The sequence below is a fragment of the Pelodiscus sinensis genome, chromosome 19 (assembly GCF_052426305.1).
Source record: "Pelodiscus sinensis isolate ZL-2025 chromosome 19, ASM5242630v1, whole genome shotgun sequence".
NCBI classification, from domain to species: Eukaryota; Metazoa; Chordata; order Testudines; family Trionychidae; genus Pelodiscus; species Pelodiscus sinensis.
The window spans coordinates 13,704,143-13,725,983 of NC_143070.1; the positions used below are offsets into that span (position 1 = coordinate 13,704,143).

General features: G+C 52.4%; 1 protein-coding gene across 1 annotated transcript; it reads right to left on the reverse strand.

Annotated features, from left to right (window-relative positions):
- Nucleotides 1–4,188: 4,188 nt before the first annotated feature.
- LOC149522199 (uncharacterized) lies at nt 4,189–5,790 on the reverse strand. The gene is made up of 2 exons (XM_089771525.1): nt 4,941–5,790; nt 4,189–4,745 (listed from the first exon to the last, which is right to left on the reverse strand). Exons 1-2 carry the CDS (start codon nt 5,284–5,286, stop codon nt 4,207–4,209), a joined length of 885 nt encoding a protein of 294 aa, XP_089627651.1. The 5' UTR covers nt 5,287–5,790; the 3' UTR covers nt 4,189–4,206.
- Between the last annotated feature and the right edge of the window lie 16,051 nt (nt 5,791–21,841).

Sequence of the window (21,841 nt, forward strand, 5' to 3'; positions counted from 1 at the left end):
CTGCCAGCAGGGAACACTGTGCCAGGTGAGCTGCTGCAGCCAAGAAGAGCCCAGGAAGGAGGTAAATAAATATGAGCATTGGACAGAGCCTGGCTTCCTAATCCGAACTAGCTGTACACGTCCCCCACAAACTGGATACAATTTTGTGGTGACCTTGAGGCTTTTTTTCGCCGCCTCCGTCTCCGAGAATATTTCCAAACCACCACTGAACATCAATCTGACCTACCAGATCCCCCCTACCAACACCAAAGGAAAAATCATTCTATATGGACTCCCCCTGACGGTTGGAATTACAATCTGGATTTCTATATACACAGCTTCCGCAACAACGCACAGACTGACATTATTCGCAAACGACAACAAGCGACACACAATCTTAGCCGCGCTGAACACCATGCCATCCAGAGTCTCAAAAACAACCTGGACATTGTAATCAAACCAGCTGACAAACGGGGTGCTGTGGTCATTATGAATAAGGCCGACTATAACCAGGAGGCAACCAAACAACTCTCGAACACCACATTTTACAAACCTCTCCCCTCTGATCCCACCTTGGACTACCAAAAGAAACTACACTGTCTCCTTAAAAGCCTCCCCACAGCTACTCGGGAACAAATCCTCACAGAATCACCTTCTGACCCCCGACCAGGATTGTTCTATCTACTTCCCAAGATCCATAAACCTGGGCACCCCGGACGTCCCATCATCTCTGGTATTGGCACGCTCACTACTGGTCTATCCAGCTATGTAGACACTCTTCTCAAACCCTTCGTAACCAATACCCCCAGCTATCTCCGAGACACTACTGACTTCCTAAGGAAACTACAAAACATCGATAACCTCCCCAATAATACCATCCTTGCCACCATGGATGTAGAAGCTCTATATACCAACATCCCACATGAAGACGGATTACAAGCAATTAGAAACACTATCCCAGAGGACACTACTGCCAACCTGATAGCAGACCTATGTAACTTTGTTCTCACCCACAATTATTTCCAGTTTGAGAACAACTTATACCTCCAGATCAGTGGCACAGCCATGGGTACACGCATGGCCCCACAGTATGCTAACATCTTTATGGCTGACCTAGAACAACGTTTCCTCAACTCCCGTCCCCTTTCACCCCTCCTCTACCTACGGTACATCGATGACATCTTTATGATCTGGACACATGGCCAAGAAACACTGGAGATATTCCACAGAGATTTTAATAACCTACACCCCACCATCAACCTCAGCCTGGACCATTCTACACGAGAGATCCACTTCCTGGACACCACCGTACAAATCAACAATGGAAAATTAGACACCACTCTCTACAGAAAACCCACCAACTCATACAGTTACCTACATGCTTCCAGCTCCCATCCAGAACACACCACACGATCCATCGTCTATAGCCAAGCCCTTCGATACAACCGCATCTGCTCTAATCCCACTGACAGAGACCAGAAGCTTCAGGATCTCTACAAAGCATTTATAAATCCCAACTACCCACCCAGAGAAATAAAAAAGCAAATTGAAAGAGCCAGACGAATACCTAGAAACCATCTACTTCAAGACAGACCCAAGAAAACCAACAATAGAACACCACTTGTCATCACCTACAACCCCCAACTTAAACCTGTCCAACACATTATCAATAAACTACAGCCTATATTGGAACAGGATACCATACTCAAAGAGGCTCTGGGAGACAGACCCATAGTCTCCTATAGACAACCACCTAACCTCAAGATGATTCTTACCAACCACCACAGGACATACCACACTAATACCAACCCTGGTACCTTCCCTTGCAACAAACCCCGTTGCCAGCTTTGTCCACATATTCATTCTGCTGATACCATTATTGGACCTAACCAAGTGAGTTATAAGATCAAGAACACATATTCCTGCGCATCCAGAAATATAATCTATGCTATCATGTGCCGAAAGTGTCCGTCTGCTATGTACATTGGACAAACATCTCAGACACTTCGCCAAAGGATTAATGCCCACAAAACAGATATCAGACAAGATCACAAAGAGAAAACAGTTTCTTGCCACTTTAACCAGAAAGGACACTCTCCAAGGGTACGTCTACACTACAGCGCTAGTTCGAACTAACTTAGTTCGAATTAGTTAATTCGAACTAAGCTAGTTCGAACTAGCGCATCTAGAACTAAAAACTAGTTCGAACTAGCGTTTTGCTAGTTCGAACTAGCGCGTCCACACTGATTGGACGCAGGGGGGCATTTAAGGGCAGCTGAAACCGGTTCTGGCAGGGCATCAGGTCAGCAGTTGCTTTGTGTGGCTGCTGTCTGAGGCTATCTGAGGCTCGTGCTTAAAGGGACCCCCCCTGGACAGCCGGTTCTCAGCTTTTCCTGCTTGCTTGCCAACCTCGCCGAGGGACAGCAAAGCGTCGGTCTCTGTGCCCGTCTGTGTCGGTGCTTCCCTTCGGGGGGGACTGCCGCAGGTGGCAACATGGAGCCACGGCTCGCCCTGCACCTTCTGGTGCACGTTCTGGACTTGCTACTGCAAGCCTGCCAGCAATGGCTCGAGGCTGCCTGGCACCACCTGGGGAACGTCAGCCCCCTGCCTCTCCGCCTGGCCGCCCTGGGGGCCGTGGAGGAGCCGCAGCGGCGCCCCGGCACCGGCGTGCCCCGCCGCATCTGGCGTCTGGACACCAGCAGCGACTGGTGGGACCGCATCGTCCTGGAGCGCTGGGACGACCGACAGTGGACCCAGAACTTTAGGATGAGGAGGGACACCTTCCTGGAGCTCTGCGAGTGGCTCGCCCCTGCCCTGCAAAGAAGGGACACTCGCATGAGGCCCGCCATCCCCCTCCAGAAGCGGGTGGCCATCGCCCTCTGGAAGCTCTCCACGCCGGACAGCTACCGATCCGTCGGGAACCAGTTCGGCGTGGGGAGATCCACTGTCGGAGCAGTGCTCATGCAGGTACGGCGCTCGTCGGCCACCGAGCCGGGGGGGAGGGGGGCTGCGAGGAGGGGATGGGCCGCCCCAGGGACAAAGGGGGGGGCGGGAGGAGGCGAAGGCGCCCCGCACCGGAGGGGTCGGGCTGTCCCGGCCGTACTACACGCCGCCAGGGGGGTTGCTTCCGGGAGTGGGGCGCGGGGCACTGCCAGGGCATGAATGCTCCCAGCCACCCGGGCGCCCCACTGATTGACGCTTTGCTGTGTCTCTCTCCGCAGGTGGTCAAGGCCATCAACCGGGTGCTGCTCCGCAGGGTGGTCCGCCTCGCCGACCCGGATGCCGTCATCCGGGGATTCGGCGCCCTCGGCTTCCCCAACTGCGGGGGGGCCATCGACGGGACGCACATCCCCATCCGTGCCCCGGAACACCAGGCATCCCGGTACGTGAACCGCAAGGGGTACTTCTCCGTCATCCTGCAGGCCGTGTGTGACCACCGGGGACAGTTCACGGACATAAATGTGGGCTGGTCCGGCAAAGCACACGACGCCCGGGTGTACCGGAACTCCTCCGTGTGCCAGCGGCTGCAGGACGGGACCTTCTTCCCCGACCGCCACATCAGGGTCGGGGACGTGGACATGCCCGTCTGCCTGGTGGGGGATGCCGCCTACCCACTGCAGCCCTGGCTCATGAAGCCCTACACGGGGCACCTCAATCCCTCCCGCCAGGCCTTCAATAACAGGCTGAGCAGGGCCCGCATCGTGGTGGAGGGGGCCTTCGGGCGACTGAAAGCCCGCTTTCGATGCCTCCTCACCCGTCTGGACCTGGCCGAGCACAACATCCCTCCCGTGGTGGCGGCATGTTGTGTGCTCCACAATTTGTGTGAGCGGAAGGGGGAGGCTTTCTTGCCAGCCTGGATGGCTGAGGCTGACCGCATGGCTGGACACTACGGTCAGCCCCGCACCACCGCCGTCCGGGAAGCCCAGCGGGGGGCCATCCGGATCCGGGAAGCCCTGCGGGAGAGCTTCCAGGTGGAGGAGGAGGAGGACTGACCTCTCCCTGCATGCCCCACCGGGGCCTTCTTCCACCCTACCCCCCCCCCTTCCCCTTTCCCCTCCCTATCTACTGTACAATAAAGACACCTGTTTTTCAAACAAAAACGTCTGTTTATTTCAGAGAACTGGGGTGGGGGAGGGAGGAATGAAGGTGGGAGAAGGGAGGGGGAAACCTGGGACGAGGGAGCTGGAAGGGGTTAGGGTTAGGGAAGGGAGGAAGGGAAAGGAAAGCTCAGGGGTGGGAGTCTGGGTGCCTCTCCCGTCTCGCCACACTGCGGGTCCGGGGGCGTCGGTGGGGAATGGTTGTGGAGGGGGGGGCAGAGAGGACAGGGGGTGTGGATGAAGCAGGAGCGGAAGCAGGAGCGGAAGCAGGAGGAACAGGAGGAGCAGGGGGAGCAGGGGGAGCAAGAGGGGGAGCAAGAGGGGGAGCAGGGGGAGCAAGAGGGGGAGCAAGAGGGGGAGCAAGAGGGGGAGCAGGGGGAGCAAGAGGGGGAGCAAGAGGGGGAGCAGGGGGAGGAGGAAATGGAAAGCGGTCTAGCAGGCTCTGGAGGTGGCCTCGCAGGGCACGGCCCTGCTCCTCCAGGGCCTCCAGACTCCTCTGGCGCAGCCTGAGGTCCTCCTGGACCCAGTGGTCCTGGAGACGGAGCTGTCGGTCCAGGAACCGGAGATGCCGCCTCTGGTAGTCCTCCTGGTTCCTGGCTGTCCTGCTTGCCCGGGCGCGGGCGGCTGCTGCAGGCGGTGTGGTGCGCCCTGCAGTCCCCGGTGCTGCAGCTGTGGTGCAAGAAGACCAGCGGTCAATTACCCCAGGGGCCCAGGTGTGTGAAACCCAGCTCCCCTCTGCAAGGCCAGGGCCCCTGCAGGATCCCCAGCTGCTGCTCCGTAGTGGGCAAGGCCCAGGCGCACGGTCCCGGGGCTCCCTCTCGCCCCAGCCCCCCGTACACATAAGGGGAACACGAGGGTACTCACAGGTGGACGCCTCCCCGGCCTCTGATGATGCAGGCGAGCGGCTCTGTGGGGTGCCTCGGGGGTCCCGGGTCCTGGGAAGGCTGGCGGCAGGCTCCTGGCTCTCAGAGCCCTCTTCCTCCTCCTCGGTGTCCAGGAGCGGTCCCTCTGCCCCGGGGTCAATCACGTCCCGGGGGGCAGGGACGGCATGAGGCCCCAGGATGCGGTCCAGGGCATGGAAGTGGGGGCAGGCCTCCGGGTCAGCCTCTGGCAGGCAGGCCCGGGAGTAGGACTGCCGCAAGTCTTTAATCTTGCAGCGCACCTGCTCCCGGCTGCGCTGGTGGCCCCTGGCGGCCAGGCTGGCAGCCATGCGTCCATAGACGGCCGCGTTCCGGTGGCTAGTGCGGAGATCGTGGACATTTGAGGCTTCCCCCCAAACCTCGATGAGGTCCACGATCTCCGCACTTGACCAGGCGGGCGCCCGCCTTTGCGCCCCCGGGCAGGCTCCCGGGAGCCGCCAGGCTGGTCGTGGGGAGCAGTGGAGGGCTGGGAGCCCTCGGATGGCTGGCTCATCCTGTGGCAGGTGCAGGCTGTGCAGGCACGGGTGCTGGCAGCCTTGCAACTGGCACAAAGTGAGTAGCCAGCCCGTGGCCCTTTAAGGGCTCCGGGGCCGGGAGGGGGGCAATAGAGTTTCCCTGGTGTTGGCCAGAGTGGCCACCAGGGAAACCTGGGAAGCCTTAGCCTCCCACTAGTTCGAACTAAAGGGCTACACAGCCCTTAGTTCGAACTAGCTAGTTCGAACTAGGCGTTAGTCCTCGTAAAATGAGGTTTACCTAGTTCGAACTAAGCGCTCCGTTAGTTCGAATTAAGTTCGAACTAACGGAGCGCTAGTGTAGCGCATAGGAAAGTTAGTTCGAATTAACGTCCGTTAGTTCGAACTAACTTTCTAGTGTAGACATACCCCAAATGACTTAGCCACCTGCATTCTGCTACAAAGACCTTTTACATCTGCACTTGAAAGGGAATCCTCTGAACTGTCATTCATGTTAAAATTCGACACTTGCCAACAAGGACTTAACAAGAATTTGAACTATCTCACCCATTACCAAGACAGTTTCCCCAATTATCACCTGTAATACCATTAACTCACAAACATCCCACTCTCCCTACCTTTAATATCAGCAATTCACAGACACTTACCTTCCTTCCTCCCCCTCCCTCCTCCCCCCCCCCCCCCCCGCATCCCCCTTCTGTTCTGCAATGTGATTTGTCCTTTTCATATTTGTTCATTTTTTTAATTGTATCCTTTGGTATATATGGTTGTGACTACTTTCTTCCACTATTTGATCTGAGGAAGTGGGTCTGGCCCAAGAAAGCTCATCATCTAATAAACCATCTTGTTAGTCTTTAAAGTGCTACATTGTCCTGCATTTTACCTGTCACACACACACAGTGATCACATAGACACATACACATTGCAGGCCACCATGATCTCTCTCTCTCTCTCTCTCTCTCTCTCTCTCTCTCTCTCTCTCTCTCACACACACACACACACACACACACACACACACACACACACACACACACACGGGTGGTCCGTGCCTATAGGCATACTAGGCAGCTGCCTAGGGTGCCAAGTTGCATGGGGCGCCACATTCTAAACTCTGTCCCTTCCATTTCCCATTCCCTTTGCTGTGCCTTACCTGGAGCATGGCTTCCCTGCGGCCAGGAGGGGGAAAGTCCTGGGAGTGGGAGCGCACGGGTGGGGTGGGGGTGTTTCCCCTGTGCCGCGGGGGGGAGGGGGAGGGGATGGTGAGCTCCAGAGGAGGAGGAACACGTAGGGGGGGGGTTCCCCTGTGCCGCAGGAAGGGTCGTCCCCAGGGGAGGAGGAACATGGGGGGTTTCTCTCTGGAGGAGTGGGATCTTGGGAGGGTCCCTCTGGCTGGCACCCTCTCCCCGGCCCCAGAACTCCATCCCCAGGCCCGCAGCCACCAGCCCCAGCCCCCTGATCCAAAGCCCCCAACCCCCGGGCCCCAAGCCAGAGAACTCCATCCCCAGACCCCAGACCCAGAACTCCATCCCCAAACCCCCAACCCCTAACCTCCTGACCCTCAGCCACAGAACTCCATCCCCAGCCCCCCTCTCCCTAGCACAGAACCAAAACCCTCAGTCAATATCTGCCTTTGGGGCTGGGGTGCCTACTGCATTGATCACCTAGGGCGCCAGTTGGTTGCAGTTAGTCTAGGGCAGCCCCCCCAGACACACACACTCTGCAGGCCACAGGGGTATCACTTGCTCACGGTGATATCGATCTCCCTCACACTCACACTCACACTCACATTCACACTCACACTCTCAGGCTGTAGTTTGCTGTGGGACGTGCACATGATGCTCCTCATCAGGAGAGCAGGGGGCAGAGCACACGTGCACATGCCTGCAGGAGCTGCTGCAGGAGCTGGTGGGGGCGGTCAGCACGTGCTCAGAAGGGTCCAATTGAAAATCACGTGACACACAGACAAGAACTGTGATTAGTGCTCTTCTACATACAGCAAATAAATGAAGTGATTTTTTGTGTTAAAACCAAATGATTTAGTTTTTGTTTCACAAGTCACAACAACAGAGACTCTCTAACACTTTTGCCTGTAGAAAGTTTTTTTCATGTGCATCAAGCCAAGAGACGTAATCTTTAATTTCAAGCATAAACTGTAACAATTTTTTTATTTAATATGTCAATATGAATAACAGATTTTGTTTGCTATGCCAAGAAATAGCAGTTTTGTGTTATGCCTCAGAGGAACAGGACACCTGTAAGATACCAAATGGCTACTGAAAACAATGTATTTGATTTCATAGTAAACAAACATTTAAAGTCAGGCACCTTGCCAACGATCCCTTGTTGTAGTATTCTTTCTTCCATAACATTTTAAATATATCTAAGGTATTTGTTAGTAATTGCAGGTGCCTCAGTGGCACAAATCCCATCAAGCGCACACGACCTCATTATTGGTGCACAAGACAAAACTCGTGGCTGGAGAATCTTAGAGGGATCACTGGTCCCATCTATTTTCTATGATTCTCAGCTGGGCCTTCTCTCAAACCCCACAGGTTTGTGCTCAGAATGTTGGTATAAAAGAATAAAAGATTGTTAAGTAGCGGGGTTGAAGCACTGCAAGGACAGAGTATCAGCTGCAAATATGTTTAATTCCTGTCAAGTATTTCAAAATCTGGATTTTGTTAGCAGGGGGAAAAGAACCAGTGAGCATTCAATGAAGAGTTTTACACACTATTTAGAACATCGATTCAGAACTGAGGTCACCAAAAAATTACAAAGAAAACACACCGAGACTCGTGACAAAATGAGGTAGCAGTTTATTTCAACCCGTTACCTGGAATGGAATGTCAGAGGGAATTTACACAGATATTTTATAGGCTGGCGGGGGTAGAGGAGAATTCCTATGGGGTTTTGAGTTTCTGAGAGAACTACCCACATGAGAGCTTGGGACTGGCTATGGAGCTGTACCACTTTCAATATAATTAAAATAGCACTTTGTTATTCTAATTCTGTACATTCTGAGCTGGATGTTATCTGAACACATCGATATTGGACAATCATTACTTGACACCAAACATTTCTCTACCCACCCTGAAGGCAGGGGATGCCTGGGGCACCTTCAAGAGGAATAAGCTCCATGGAGAAATAAGCCCAAATTCTACTCAAGTTTTGCTACGTTCCCTTTAAGTAAGAAACATGGAAATTCACCCCCACTGGTCGGCAGGGAGGGAAAATCATCCCCATCTGCCTCTGGAGCACGGGAAAGGCTGAATCAGAAGGAGAAGGGAAGATGCCCCGAGTCAAATCAAAACAGAGTGTTGGGAACTGACTGTTGCAGCCCCTGTCCCCATCTGTCCTAGGCCAATGAGGCTCCAATCTCCAAGGTGGGCTCTCGGGGGCAGGGAAAGACTCCGGGAATTACCTTCTGTACAGACTCATCCTCTCTCACGCCCGCGGGGACAGCGGCTTCCTGAGGTTCTTGACAGAGGCTCAGTTCTCGTCTCTCAGATCCTTGGGCACCAGCCGTTGCCAACCAGTTGGACTGGAGGCAGGATAAGAATGCTGCAGCCACATTCTTTGTTGTTGTCACACATGACATCACAATACACTCAGGCCTCCGTACAGAGACACCCCCCGCCCAGGTAACTCATCCCAACACACGGCCAGGAAGGGGGCAGCGATAACACCCACAGCTGGTTCATACTGGAAAGCTACTGGGAAGGAAGGCAGGAGGCAGAACCTTCCCTTGACCTAGCTCTGTCCTTCTATTCCTTCTAAAATCAGGAATAAGGGACCTTTCGGAAAAGGCTTTATTTTCCGAAAGATCCCCGTCTAGACTGGCGCTTTTTTCCGGCAAAGCCCCGAGCCGGAAAAAAGCGGCAGCCATGTTCATGCAAATGGAGCGGGGAAAATTTAAATCCCTGCTGCATTTGCATTTCCGACTTGTCTCATCTGTATCCCTTTTCTGCAAAAGGGGCCCAGTGTAGACACAGCCCCTCTGTTTATAACACATCTTCTGTTGCTGCTTCTTTTGCTGCTACTTTTCTTCTTCTTTTGCAGCTTTTTCTTCGGGTGATTCTTCTTCTTCTGCTGCTGCTGCTACTTCCTGTTTCTTCTGCTGCTGGGGCTCATTATTCTTATTATTCTTCCGCTGCTGCTTCTGCAGTGCTGCTCTTTCTGCGGCTGCTTCATCTGCCTCTGTGGCTCCTCCCTCTCCTGTCCCTACTTATTTTCATTCTTCTTCTTCTTCTGCAGCCACTGTTCCTGATGACTCCTTTTTTTCTGCTACTGTTACTTCTCTAGCTTAAATCTGCTGCTGCTCCTGATGCTCCTTCTGTTGCTGTTCCTTCTTCTGCTGCTACTGCCGCTCATTCTCCTGCTCCTATTTATTTTTCTGCCTCTCCTTTGTCTGCTGCTTTTTCAGCTGCTACTGTTGCTGCTCCTTCTGTTGCCCATACTTGTTGTTATGCTTCTTCTTCCACTCCTTCTTTGGCTACTTTCCTTCTGCTGATGCTTCTTCAGATGCTGTTTTTTCTTCTGCTACTTCTGCTTTTGCTGCTGCTATTTTATTTTCTTCACCTTCTGCTGCTGCTGCTTCATCTGCTTCTCTTGCAGCTGCTTCTACTCTCTGTACTTATTTTTCCGTTTCTAATTTTTAGTGTGTGCTGCTGCTTCTACTTTTGCTGCTTTCTGCTGTTTCAGCTTCTTCTCCTGTTGCTCCTCCTTTTATTTCTGCTACAGCGGCTTCTGCTGCAGTTTCTTCTCCTCCTGCTGCTGCTGTTTCTTCTGCTGTTGCTACTACTTGCTTTTTCTTCTTTGCTTTCTTCTTCTGTTGATGGCTTCTACTGCTGTTGATTTCTCTTTTCATCTGCTGCTGCTACTCCATCTGCTTCTAATGCTACTTCTTCTTCCGCCGCACCTGCTGTATCTGCTTCTTCTGCTACTGCTGCTCCTTCTCCTGCTTCTACTTGTTTTTCTGTTTCTCCTTAGTCTTTTTTTCCTGCTGTTAAAGTTTGTTGCTCCCCCTTTTTTTCTGTTTCTCCTTAGTCTGTTATTTCTGCTGCTAAAGTCTGCTGCTCCTTCTGCTACTGCCACTTCTTCTGCTGCTCCTTCTGCTGTTTCTTTTTCTGCTGCTGCTACTTCCTGTTTCTTCTGCTCTTCTCTGCTGTGGCTTATTATTGTTATACTGCTGCTGCTTCTTTGGTTTCCACTGCTTCTCCTCCTAGAATCATAGAATCATAGAGCCATAGAACTGGAAGAGACCTCAGAAGGTCATCAAGTCCAGCCCCCTGCTCTAGGCAGGAGCAATTCCAACTAAATCAACCCGGCCAGGGCTTTGTCAAGCTGAGACTTAAAACACCTCTAGGGATGGAGACTCCACTACTTCCCTAGGTAACCCATTCCCTAGGTAACCCATTCCAGTGCTTCACCACCCTCCTAGTGAAATAGTGTTTCCTAATATCCAACCTGGACCTCTGCTGTTTCTTCTACTGCTGTTCCTGCCTCTTTGATTCTGCTTCTTCTTCTGATGTTTCTTCTGTTGTTGCTTGTTCTTGTGATCTGATGCTGTGGCTTCTTCTGCGTCTGCTGCTTCTGCTTCAGCTGAGGTTTCTTCTAGTTCTTCTGCTCCTGCCTCTTTTCTTCCACTTCTTCTTCTCCTCTGTTGTTTCTGCTGCTCTTGATGCTTCCTTTCTTCTTCTGTTGCTCCTTCCTTTGCGATTACAGTTTTCTGCTGATGCTTCTACTTCTTCTGCGTCTTCCTTCTTGGTTTCTTCTTTTGATGATGCTTCTTCTGGTGCTATCACTGCTCTTTTCATCTGCTGCTGCTACTTCTTCTGCTGCTTCTTCTGCTTCTCATTCTTATGCTTGTTCTTCTGCTGTTTCTTTTCTTCTGTTGCTGCTCCTTCTCCTCCGCCTGCTTGTTTTTCTGCTTCTTCTGCAGCTTCAATCTGCTGCTGCTTCTGCTGTTTCTTCTGTTCTTTCTTCTTCTGCTGCTTTTGCTTCTGCTTCCTTTGTTACTGCTACTTATTCTGCTCCGACTTTTCTTCTGCTGCTGCTCCTGGTTCTGTTGGTGTTTCTTCTTCTTCTTCTGCTGCTGCTGCTGTTGCTGCTATGGCCTCTTTCTTCAATTCTTCTCAATCTGCAGCGTTTCACTTCCTATTTTTATTCGGCTGCTTCTTCAGCTGCAGCATCTATGGCTGCTGCTGCTTCTGTAGCTGCTACTTCTTCTGCATCTGCTTCTTGTGAGGTTGCTGCTACTCCTTCTTTTTCTGCTCTTGCTCCTTATATTCTGCTGCTGCCACTTCTTTTTCTGGTTCTTCTGCTGCTGCTCTTCTTCTGATGCTCATGCTACTTTAGCTGCTGCTTCATCTGCTTCTGTTGCAGCTGCTTCTTCTGCTCCTACTTGTTTTCTGCTTTTTCTTCTTTTCTTTGTGCTGCTGCTGCTTCTTCCGCTGCTTTTTCTACTGCTGATACTGTTCCTTTTTCTGCTGCTGCTACTTTTCTATTTCTGCCACTGCTTCTTCTGCTGGTTCTTCTGGTTCTGCTTTTTCTGTGGCCGCTGCTTTTTCTTCGTTTGTGCTACTGCTGCTGCTTTCGCTGTTTCTTCTGTTATTTCTTTTGCTGATTCTTCTACTGCTGCTTTTGCTCCTGCTTTCTCTTTTGACCCTACTTACTCGGCTGTTGCTTCTACTTCTGCTGCTGTTTTTCCTGCTGCTGCTGGTGCTGCTGCTGCTTTTCTTCTTCTTCTTTTGCTCCTGCTACCACTGTTGGGGCTACTTATTCTGCTGCTGCCTCTTCCGCTGCTGCTTCACCCGTGTCTTCTTCTGATGCTTCAATCTGCTTCATCTGCTTCTGTGGCTGCTTCTTATTCTGTCCGTTTCTTTTCATGCTTCTTCTTCCTCTTTTGGTTCTGCCGCTGCTCCTTCTTCTCCTGTTGCTTCCTCTGTGGCTGTGGTTGTTCATTCTTTTTCTGCTGATGCTTCTTTAGCTGCTGCTCTTTCTTCTCTTGCAGCTACTTCTTCTGCTCCTTGAGGGCTATGTCTCGACTGCATTGCTGTATCGGGGTCCTGGAAGGATCCCAAAATAGCAACGCCACATCCAAGGAATGCATCTGCTATTTCGGAAAAATTTTGAAAATAGCGGACGCGCTCTTTCACCAGCCCTGTAAACCTCGTTGTACGAGGAATAAGGGACGGCTCGAAAGAGCACGTAATTACAAAATTTGGTGCTGTGCAGATGCACCAAATTTCAAAATAGCCTCTTTCGAAAGTAAAACATGCAGTGCTGTTTAATGCAGGGCAGTGCTGTCCCTGCTTCTGCTGCTATATCTTCTCTTCCTGACTTTTAGCTTCTGCTCCTTCTCCCAGTAGTTCTGGCTGCTGTTTCGCCAGCTTCTGTTGCTGCACCTTTCCCTGCCCATACTTGTTTTCGGGCTTCTTCTTCTGTTTGTGCTGCTGTTTCTTCTGCTGTTGCTACTACTTGCTTTTTCTTCTTTGCTTTCTTTTTCTGTTGATGGCTTCTGCTGCTTTTGATTTCTCTTTTCATCTGCTGATGCTGCTACTTCATCTGCTTCTGATGCTACTTCTCCTTCCGCCGCTGCTGCTGTTTCTGCTTCTCCTGCTTCTACTTGTTTTTCTGTTTCCCCTTCTTCTGTTCTTTCTGCTGCTTAAGTCTAGACTGGCACTTTTCTTCGGAAAAACCCCAAGCCAGAAAAAAGCGGCAGCCATGTTCATGCAAATGTCCCGGGGGATATTTAAATCCCCTGCGGCATTTGCAATTCCGACTTGTCTCATTAGCATCCCTTTTCCGGAAAAGGGTGCCAATGTAGACACAGCCCTGCTGTTTCTTTTGTTGATTCTTCTGCTGCTACTTTTACACCTGCTTCCTTTGTTGGTCCTACTTATTCTGTTGCTAGTTTTCTTCTTCTACCACGGCTGCTTCTGCTGAGTTTCTTCTACTGCCGTAGCTGCTACTGCCTCTTTCTTCTGCTCTTCTCCTGTGCTTCTGTTTCTGCTTCTGCTACTATTTTTTCTTCTCCTCCTGCCTCTTTTCTTCTGCTACTTCTCCTACTGTTTCTGCTGCTGCTGCTGCTTCATCAGCTTCTGTTCCTGCAACTTTCCCTGCCCCACTTCTTTTCAGGCTGCTTCTTCTGTTTGTTCTGCTGTTTCTTCTTCCGCTGCATCTACTACTGCTGCTGCTTTTCTGCTGCTGCTACTTTTCTATTTCTGCCACTTCTTCTTCTGATATTTCTCCTGCTGCTTCATCTGCTTCTGCTGCTCCATCCTTTTCTGTTGCTTATTCTACTATTGCTGCTGCTGCTGCCACTTCTGCTTCAATCTGCTGCTATCTCTTCTTCTGCTGCTGCTGATTCTGTGGCTGTTTCTTTCCTGTTTCTGCTTCCTTTTAATCTGCTACTGATTCTTCTGCTACTGATGCTTTTTCTGTTCCTCCTTCTTCTGCTTTTTCTCCTGCTGCTGATACTTTTCTTCTTGTGCCACTGCTGCTACTTTTAATTTTTCTTCTTCAGCTGCTATTACCTCCTGTTTCTTCTACTATTCTTTTTCTACTACTTCTTCTGCCCCTGCTTTTTTCATGCTTCTTCTTCTTTTGTTTGTGCTACTGCAGCTTCTTTTTCTGTTGTTCCTCTTTCTGCTGTATCTTCTGTTGCTGTTACTTCTTCTGTTTCTTCCTCTTTTGAGTCTTCTGCTGCTGCTTCTGTTCTTCTGCTGCTGCTTTTACTTCTCTCGGGCTTCTCTACACTGAGAGGTTTTTGCAGCAGAGAGTATGCTAATGAGGGACTGATGTTTTTTGTGCAAGGGGGTTTTTGCACAAAAAGAAGCAGTGTAGTTGTTTCTGCTTTGCTCAAAACCTCCTTTTTGCACAAGATCTTTATGCCTCTCCGGATCTTGTGCAAAACAGCTTTTTGGCAAAAACAGAAGTGGCGACGCTGTTCTTTTTTGCACCAAAACCCCTTATGCAAAAAGCATCAGTACAAAATATGCTAATGACATCACAAAGCATACTCTCTGCTGCAAAAACTTGCAGCCTAGACACAGCCTCACTCGATAAGGAGCAGCTAGAGCTCATGACTCAGAGATGCTCCCCATTGCCTGACCTACCCCTGTAGGGCAGCTGGCAGGAAGGGAGGGGGGTTACTCAAAGAAATCAGGAGCCTGCTGGAAGTCTCCAGAGAACTGTCATGTCTGCACCTGTGCAGAGAAGTGGGAGGGGCCGGGCCCTTGCCGCGCTCTGCCCTGGCAGGAGAAGGGGAGGGGCAATCAGAGGCTGAGGTTATAAGAGAGCATCTCCCTCCCTCCCATATAGCACATCATTGACAGCAACAGCAGACTGGGAAGCACTTCCAAAGGATGTCACAGAACTAGTTTCAGAGGGGCAGCCTTGTTAGTCAGTAACTTTGTCCCACAGCACCTTAGGGAGTATTTACACAGCTCCCTGCACTCAAAATAAGCGATGTTCCAAAGATACAAAGATGCTAATTCCCTTGCCCATTACAATGATAGCTTCCCCACTTATCACCCCCTGATTAGCCATTCATTAACTCATAAACAGCTATTCCCTCCCTACCTCTCCCTCACCCCACCTTCTGTACTTAATCTGATTTGTCAGGTTAATAATGTGTTCACTTTTTTTCATTGTATTCCTTTGGCGTATATGGTATGAGGAAAAGCCCCAAGACAGCAAACGCAGGGAAGCTCCAACTGTAGCGAAACACCTCGGTGGGTCTGACTTACTGGCTCAGTCTTGCACACGGACAAGGACCTGAGACTCCTCCCCGTCAATGCCCCTGTCCTGCCAATCAGGGGAGAGACTGAGGGAGGGGGGGCGGAACATTCTCACAAAAGAGCCCAAAGCATGGCCCACATCACGGGGGCGATCCCGTCAGAGCACTATTTCTGCCCCACCTTTTTGGTTGGACCTCCCAGGAGACCAGCTCCCGATGTGGGGAGGGGAGCAGGAGAAGAGCAGCTCTTCATGTGGGGTGGGGAGCAGAAGAGGACAAATGAGGCAAGAAAAGAAGAGAAATGTGGGCGGGACGGAAGGGAAAGAGAAACCAAACAGGAGAAACCCCCACTGCCCCAGTGGTTCTAAGGGACAAAGCCCCAGACGGGGAATAAAATTCCGACCCTTTCACCCAGTGTTCCGTGCCTAGAATCCAGCCAGGGCCAGGTGGATCAGACTGAGCAGTTCCCACCCCCTCGGAGGCTCTTACCTTCTCCACAGGGATGTCTGAGTTGTAGGGAAATCAGGAGAAGGAGGAGGAAGCTCGACAGAGGTTCCTCCAGGCGCTCACGTGCAGGAACCAGGAAGCTCTGAGTCCTCAGAGAGACATCGCGAGACAGAGACTTGCCTTAGCAAATGCCACAGGGGTCTGCGAGGTCATCCCGGCCTTGCCCCTCTTGTGCCTGGCTGATGTCAGCATCTCTCAGTGAGGTCACCACCTCCCCACCATCTTTGCCTAATATGGGGAGGGCCTGCAAAAGGCCTGTGTGATGTCACGGCCGCCCCCTCCCCCCACGCTGCAGGGTGAGTGTCCAGCCTCTGGCCACCCCTTGGGATGTTTGAGCCATTCCCTGTGCTCCCCCCACTCAATGCCTGTTCCTCCTAGGAAGTCAGCCGGCTGCACAGTCGCACCTCAGAAGCTGCTCCCCACACAGCACTCAGCTCTGCCTCCCTCACTGGGCTTCCTGGCCAGAGAGCGTTAGAGCCTCTAATCTGACTCTGCGTCTCAGAGGCCCCGTCCGGCCCAGTCGCCGGTTGTGCCCAGACGCGTTCCAACAAGGCCTCTCGTCGGCATAGACCCATCGCCACGTGGAGACTCCCCCGCTGCCCTGGGGCCATTGGCTCTGTGGTGAATCGTCCTCACAGTGGCACATTGGCCCTTATTTCTCATGGAAAATTAGGCTCCTTTCACCTTCCAGGCCCTGGCTCTGCCGAGCCCTTTCTCTGACAGAAGAGCACCGAGGGGAAAATTGAGTGAGTCCTGCACCGAGCTCCTCTCCCACCCCCCGAGCCTCGCACCCCCATGGGCCCTGCCGGTTAACTCCTCCCCCTCGCTCCCAGAGCCCCTTGCCCCCAGCACAATCAGCTTCTTCCTGGCGTGCAGGAGGCTCTGGGGCGAGGGCTGATGGGGAATATTCAGAGGAGGGAGCAGGAGGAGGCAGCAGAAAGAGGCGGGGGGGGGGGGGGGAAAGGATCAGATGGGGCTGTGGCCTAGGGCACAGCTGGCACTTCCCACCAACCCCCAGGGCCAGAGGTACCTGTTGCTCTTTGTTACCCCTCCATCAGGGAACCTGGGCAAATGCTAATTGTAGAAAGGAGATCCTGGGAAGGAAACGCAATCGCCTCTTTTTTAATTGTGTTTGGTTTTAGCCAACCTGCTTTAGTTAAATTGTCTGAACAAGTGCGATTTTCCAACCTCCCTTCAGTGCAGTGATTGACAGGAGACTCGTTTCTATTTTGCTCGTCTCGGCTCTTGGTACATAAGAACGGCCACACCAGGTCAGAGCAAAGGTCCATCTAGCCCAGTATCCTGTCTGCCCACAATGGCCGATCGCAGGTGCCCCAGAGGGGATGAACGGGACAGGGAATCATTGCGTTGCCAATCCCAGCTTCTGACAAACAGAGGCTGGGGACACCATTCCTACCCATTCTGGCTAACAGCCACGCATGGGCCTGTCCTCCATGTATGTATCTGGGTCTTTTCAGAACCCTGTTGAAACCCTGGTCTTCACAACGTCCTCTAGCAAGGAGTTCCACAAGCTGACCATGCACTGCATGAAGAAATGCCTCCTATTGTTTATTTGAAACCTGCTACATAGTTATTGAATTGGGTGGCACCTAGTTCTTTTGGAAGGCGAAGGAGCAAATAGCACTTTGTTATTTACTTTCTGTACCCCAGGCAGGAATGTTAAGGCCTCCATCCTACTAGTGTGTTTTTAATCTCTATATTTCACTGAGTGCTTGGTTGACCAGTTAGCTGACTGGCTAACAGGGATTTGAGCAGAAGAGTTGGCCTGGATTCCAGTAGGAAATTTCTCCAAGCAAGAGGAGGGAAGATGGTTTCAACTCATGAGGCTGAATGGCACATCCTGGGGGGAGCGGTGCCTAGGGGTGGGCCCAGGGGCATATGCCGGAGGAGGGGCTGGCGTGGCGCATCCCAGCACGGGAGTTTAAAAGGGAGGCAGACACCAGCGTAGGGGGCAGCCGAGGATTGGAGTGGGAACCGGTTTGGAGAGGATGGAGAGGAGCGGAGGTGGAGGAGGCAAGGGTTTTGAGGAGTCCCAGGGAGCCCCAGCGTGGTTGGACAGATGCCTGGGGGCGGGGGGGGGGCGCTAGGAGGACACTGTGGGCGATTGTCAGAAACCCATAGGGGTAGAAAGTAGCCCAAGGCAGGGCTTGCGTACCATCAGCCGGAGGGCTGGTGCATTGTGGCTGGAGCCCTACCAACCGGACAGGGTGCTAGCCATACCTGTCCTTAGGGCCCTGGGCTGGGACTCATAAGAGAGGACGGGACTGGGTCCACCTACCCCCACCCACAGTTGGCAGGGAACCACTGGCATTAACTGCTGTGGAGGCAGCACATAAACTGCCACCCGAACAGGAGAAACTGTACATACGCCCTAGAGGGGACGGCTGGCAGGACGCTAGACCTGGACAAGTCGGGAGGAAGGAGGAGGAGCAGGGAGCCCCTCCTCCACACCATCCCAAAAGGATCCATCACATTCTCAGCTCATTTTATAACTCAAAACCTAGACAAAAATCACCGTGCGCCACTCCTTTCAACCCTAAACTCCAAAGCTTTATTTGAAGAAAGAAAGAAAGAAAGAAAGAAAGAAAGAAAGAAAGAAAGAAAGAAAGAAAGAAAGAAAGAAAGAAAGAAAGAAAGAAAGAAAGAAAGAAAGAAAGAAAGAAAGAAAGAAAGAAAGAAAGAAAGAAAGAGTTAAACTAGTTAAAGGACTCAAGTAAACACAATGTTTCTGGCTGGTAGGAGTGACAGAATAAACTGCTGCCTTAAGTCAAGTCTCTGGAGCACATATGGAGGTTGGATGGATCATTCAGTCCTTTGTTTGGAGCTTCAGTTTGTAGCAAAGATCCTCCAGAAGCAAGGAGTACAACTGAGGGAAGGTACCAGGGAGGCTCTCAGGACACCAGGCAGTTGTACGTGGCTGTGAGGGGAAAGAGTCGAGGCTCCCAACTCTGCCGGTCACCAGGAGAATTGAAAAGATGGTGTCTCAGGGTAGGTTGCAGCACGGAGTAGGTAGTTCGAATTAGAGATCCACGAGGAGTAATGATAGTTCTAATTACCTACTCCGTGCCGCACTTAGCCGCGGGCATGGAGTTTGGACTAAGGGGGATTAAAAAATGGTGGCGCCCGGGGACATGCAAATGAAGCCCAGGATATTTAAACCCTGGGCTTCATTCGCAACTCCGGTTGCCCTCATTTGCTTACCTAGCTCAAACTAACAAGCTAGTGTAGACGTACCCTCAGTGTTTGAAATGTGTTACACTTTCAATTACATTTTACAATACAGCTTTGAGAGGAGGTGCGGGTGGAAGCTGATTGGCTGAGGCTGGGGGAACAATCACTATATAAAGGCCGTAGTGGTGGGATCAGGACCTGGGGGAGGAGCAGAAGCTGCAAGAGGCCCATGCAGAAGAAGGCACGTGGGGAGCAGCTGCAGCCTCCCCCCGCCTCAGTATTCCAAGGTTGCCCCGTCAACGGCTGCTTCAGCTCCCCAGCCAGCCCAGGGCGGCGAGAAGCAGCTACCCCAGCGGCCCAGCAGCTTCTGTCTCTGCCCCCAGGGGGCAGCATCTGCCTCAGTGGCTCCCCCTGGGGGCTGGGGCTGCACTGTCTAGTCAGCTGCTTCTACCAGGGAATGAGCAGCACAGCCCTCCCCACTGCAACCCCCGGAGAGGAGCTGCCATTGGAGCAGCTCCACCTTCGCAGCTGTGGGCAGCCCCATTAACTCCCTACAACCTCCCAGCTCCCTGCCCTGAGTCCCCATCTCCTGCTCTGGTGGCTGCATCCCCCCCATCACTTAGACCCAAAGATCTCCCAGAGCTCTTCCTTGAAACCTCCATCCCTCACCCCCTGCCCTGATCTCCCAGCACCTGCCCTGACTCCTCACTCCACTCCCTGCCCTGAATCTCGCACCCCTCCCAACCTGCCCTGAGCTCCAAACACACCCAGCTCTCTGCACTGAGCGCCCCCCCCCACACACACCTCCAACCCCCTGCCTGACTCCTGCGTCCATGTACTAAAAGAAAGAAGGACTCTGGGAACTCCGGGTACAGCTGCAGTGTTGCTATAGAAGGGGCTGGGCCTACCATGCGGCAACTAAATAAATAATTATATCTGTTTGCAAAGAATTCCTGCTTGTCGGGCTCGTCTTGTTTGGAGTCTCCCCGTCTGCCGCAAGGGAATGGAGGGTTGGAGTCTGGTGGGAGCTGCACAGCGCCCCACTCACTTTGGTACCGCGTTGCCGCTCACGCACGGCTCCAGCAAGTACCAGAGCCCCCGACGAACTGACAGAGCCGCTGGGTCTTGCTTAGTGGAGATTGGCCAGAAAGGGCTCAGGCACAAGGGGATTCACTGGCCAGGGCAGCGCCACCTGCTGGTTGCCTCAGGAATTGGTTTTCTCAGCTAAGACACTCTCTGCTGATGGTGCCACAGAGTCTTCTGTATGACTGGGCTGTGCTACCATCTGGGCGCCCCCATTCGCGGGGAGGGGCAGGTATCTCACGGTATTGCACGACCCAGGACCCCCACAATTCTGCATCCCAACACCATGATGCCTCTTCCCAACTCCCTCCAACATGATTAAGGGCAAAGCAGCAGACGCCAGACCCACAGCTGCCCTTCGATAGCTCAGCTGGCAGAGCGGAGGGGCTGTCGTAGGAACTCGGCACATTATCCTTAGGTGGCTGGTTCAGCTCGAAGGAAAGTGTCTTAAATTAAAGCTCCTACTTCAAACTACTGTTACTCCTCCTGCAATGAGGAGTAACGATAGTTTGAATTCGCAGCTTTAATTTGAACTACCTGGCCTATGCCACGTGTAGCCGCGGGCAGGGAGTTCGAACTACCGGATATTTAAAAATGACAGCACCTGGGAACATGCAAATAGAATCCAGGATATTTTAATCCCAGGCTTCATTTGCAAGTTCGAATGACTACATTAGACATCCTAGTTCGCACTAGGGTGGCTATTGTGACATACCCTTTGAGGCAGGGGTGTGACACCATCGTGGTTCCTCATTGACTCCCCGCCCAGAAGAGCCTCTTGGAATCAGCTGAGGAACAAGGCCTGGGCTGGGGGAAGAGCTGGCGCCAGGCTAGATGGGTTTCTAGCGTGTGACAGGAAGACCTGGGGTTTTCCTGGGGGAGCTGAGAGAGCTGCTGAGCCTTGTTCAGAGGAGATGGCTAGACAGGGCTCAGGCCCTGCAATGGGGTTCGCTCCCCAGGGCAGCGCCACCTGCAGGTTGCTTCAGGCTTGCTCAGCTGGGGCACCCTCTACTGATGGTCTGTAGCCTGTCAGGAGACGGGCCCCAGCCCACCAAATGCAGCAGAGTTTTCTTCATGACTTGGCCGTGCCACGATCTCGGCAGCCCCCTTTTGAGGAGGGGCAGGTATCTCAATCACCAGAACCCAGCACTCTGTGTCCCAACACAGGGCTCTCAGATACTGCTACGAACTACACCGTCTGCGTGGGCGCTCGAAACCCTCACACGGTCGCCTCTGCTCGGTCTCACCAGTAAAGACGCAGAGACACCTCTAGCTAACTCGTGTCCTTGGGTCTGGCTAGCTGAGGAGAGAGACCTGAATTTGAGCAATTCGCCCTGAGCGGACGCCCTCAGCTGTGCCCAGACACGGCCTGGTATGTCACACCCCCGTGTTTCTACATTTCCATGTTTAAGTCCACGTGAGACAGAACATGGTTGTTGCCAAAACCTCAATTTCCACCAAAATCACAAATTTCTATTGAACGCGCCAAGAACGACCCAGGGCCGACAGCAGAGATCGATTTATTGATTTATTTGGACAGGCGAGCAGATGACTCATTTACAGGGACAGTTTTTACATTCACTCTGAGTACAAAATGGCTTTGTTAACGAACACACTCGAGGGAGAAGCTCTGTGAGCCACACGCTGTGTATGCACTAGGGATGGGAACATGCACGTACTTAAGTTACACGGTTACATGCAGGGGGCAGGCAGCTCATGGTTTCCCCTCCCCTCTGCTGCCTCTGGACTGGAGGCAGCAGCGCAGGGTGGGGGGCAGGCGGCTGCACTACAGCTGGTACATGCGGGGCCTTGCTTTAAAAACCAGCACCCCGGGTCTACTAGCTTCTA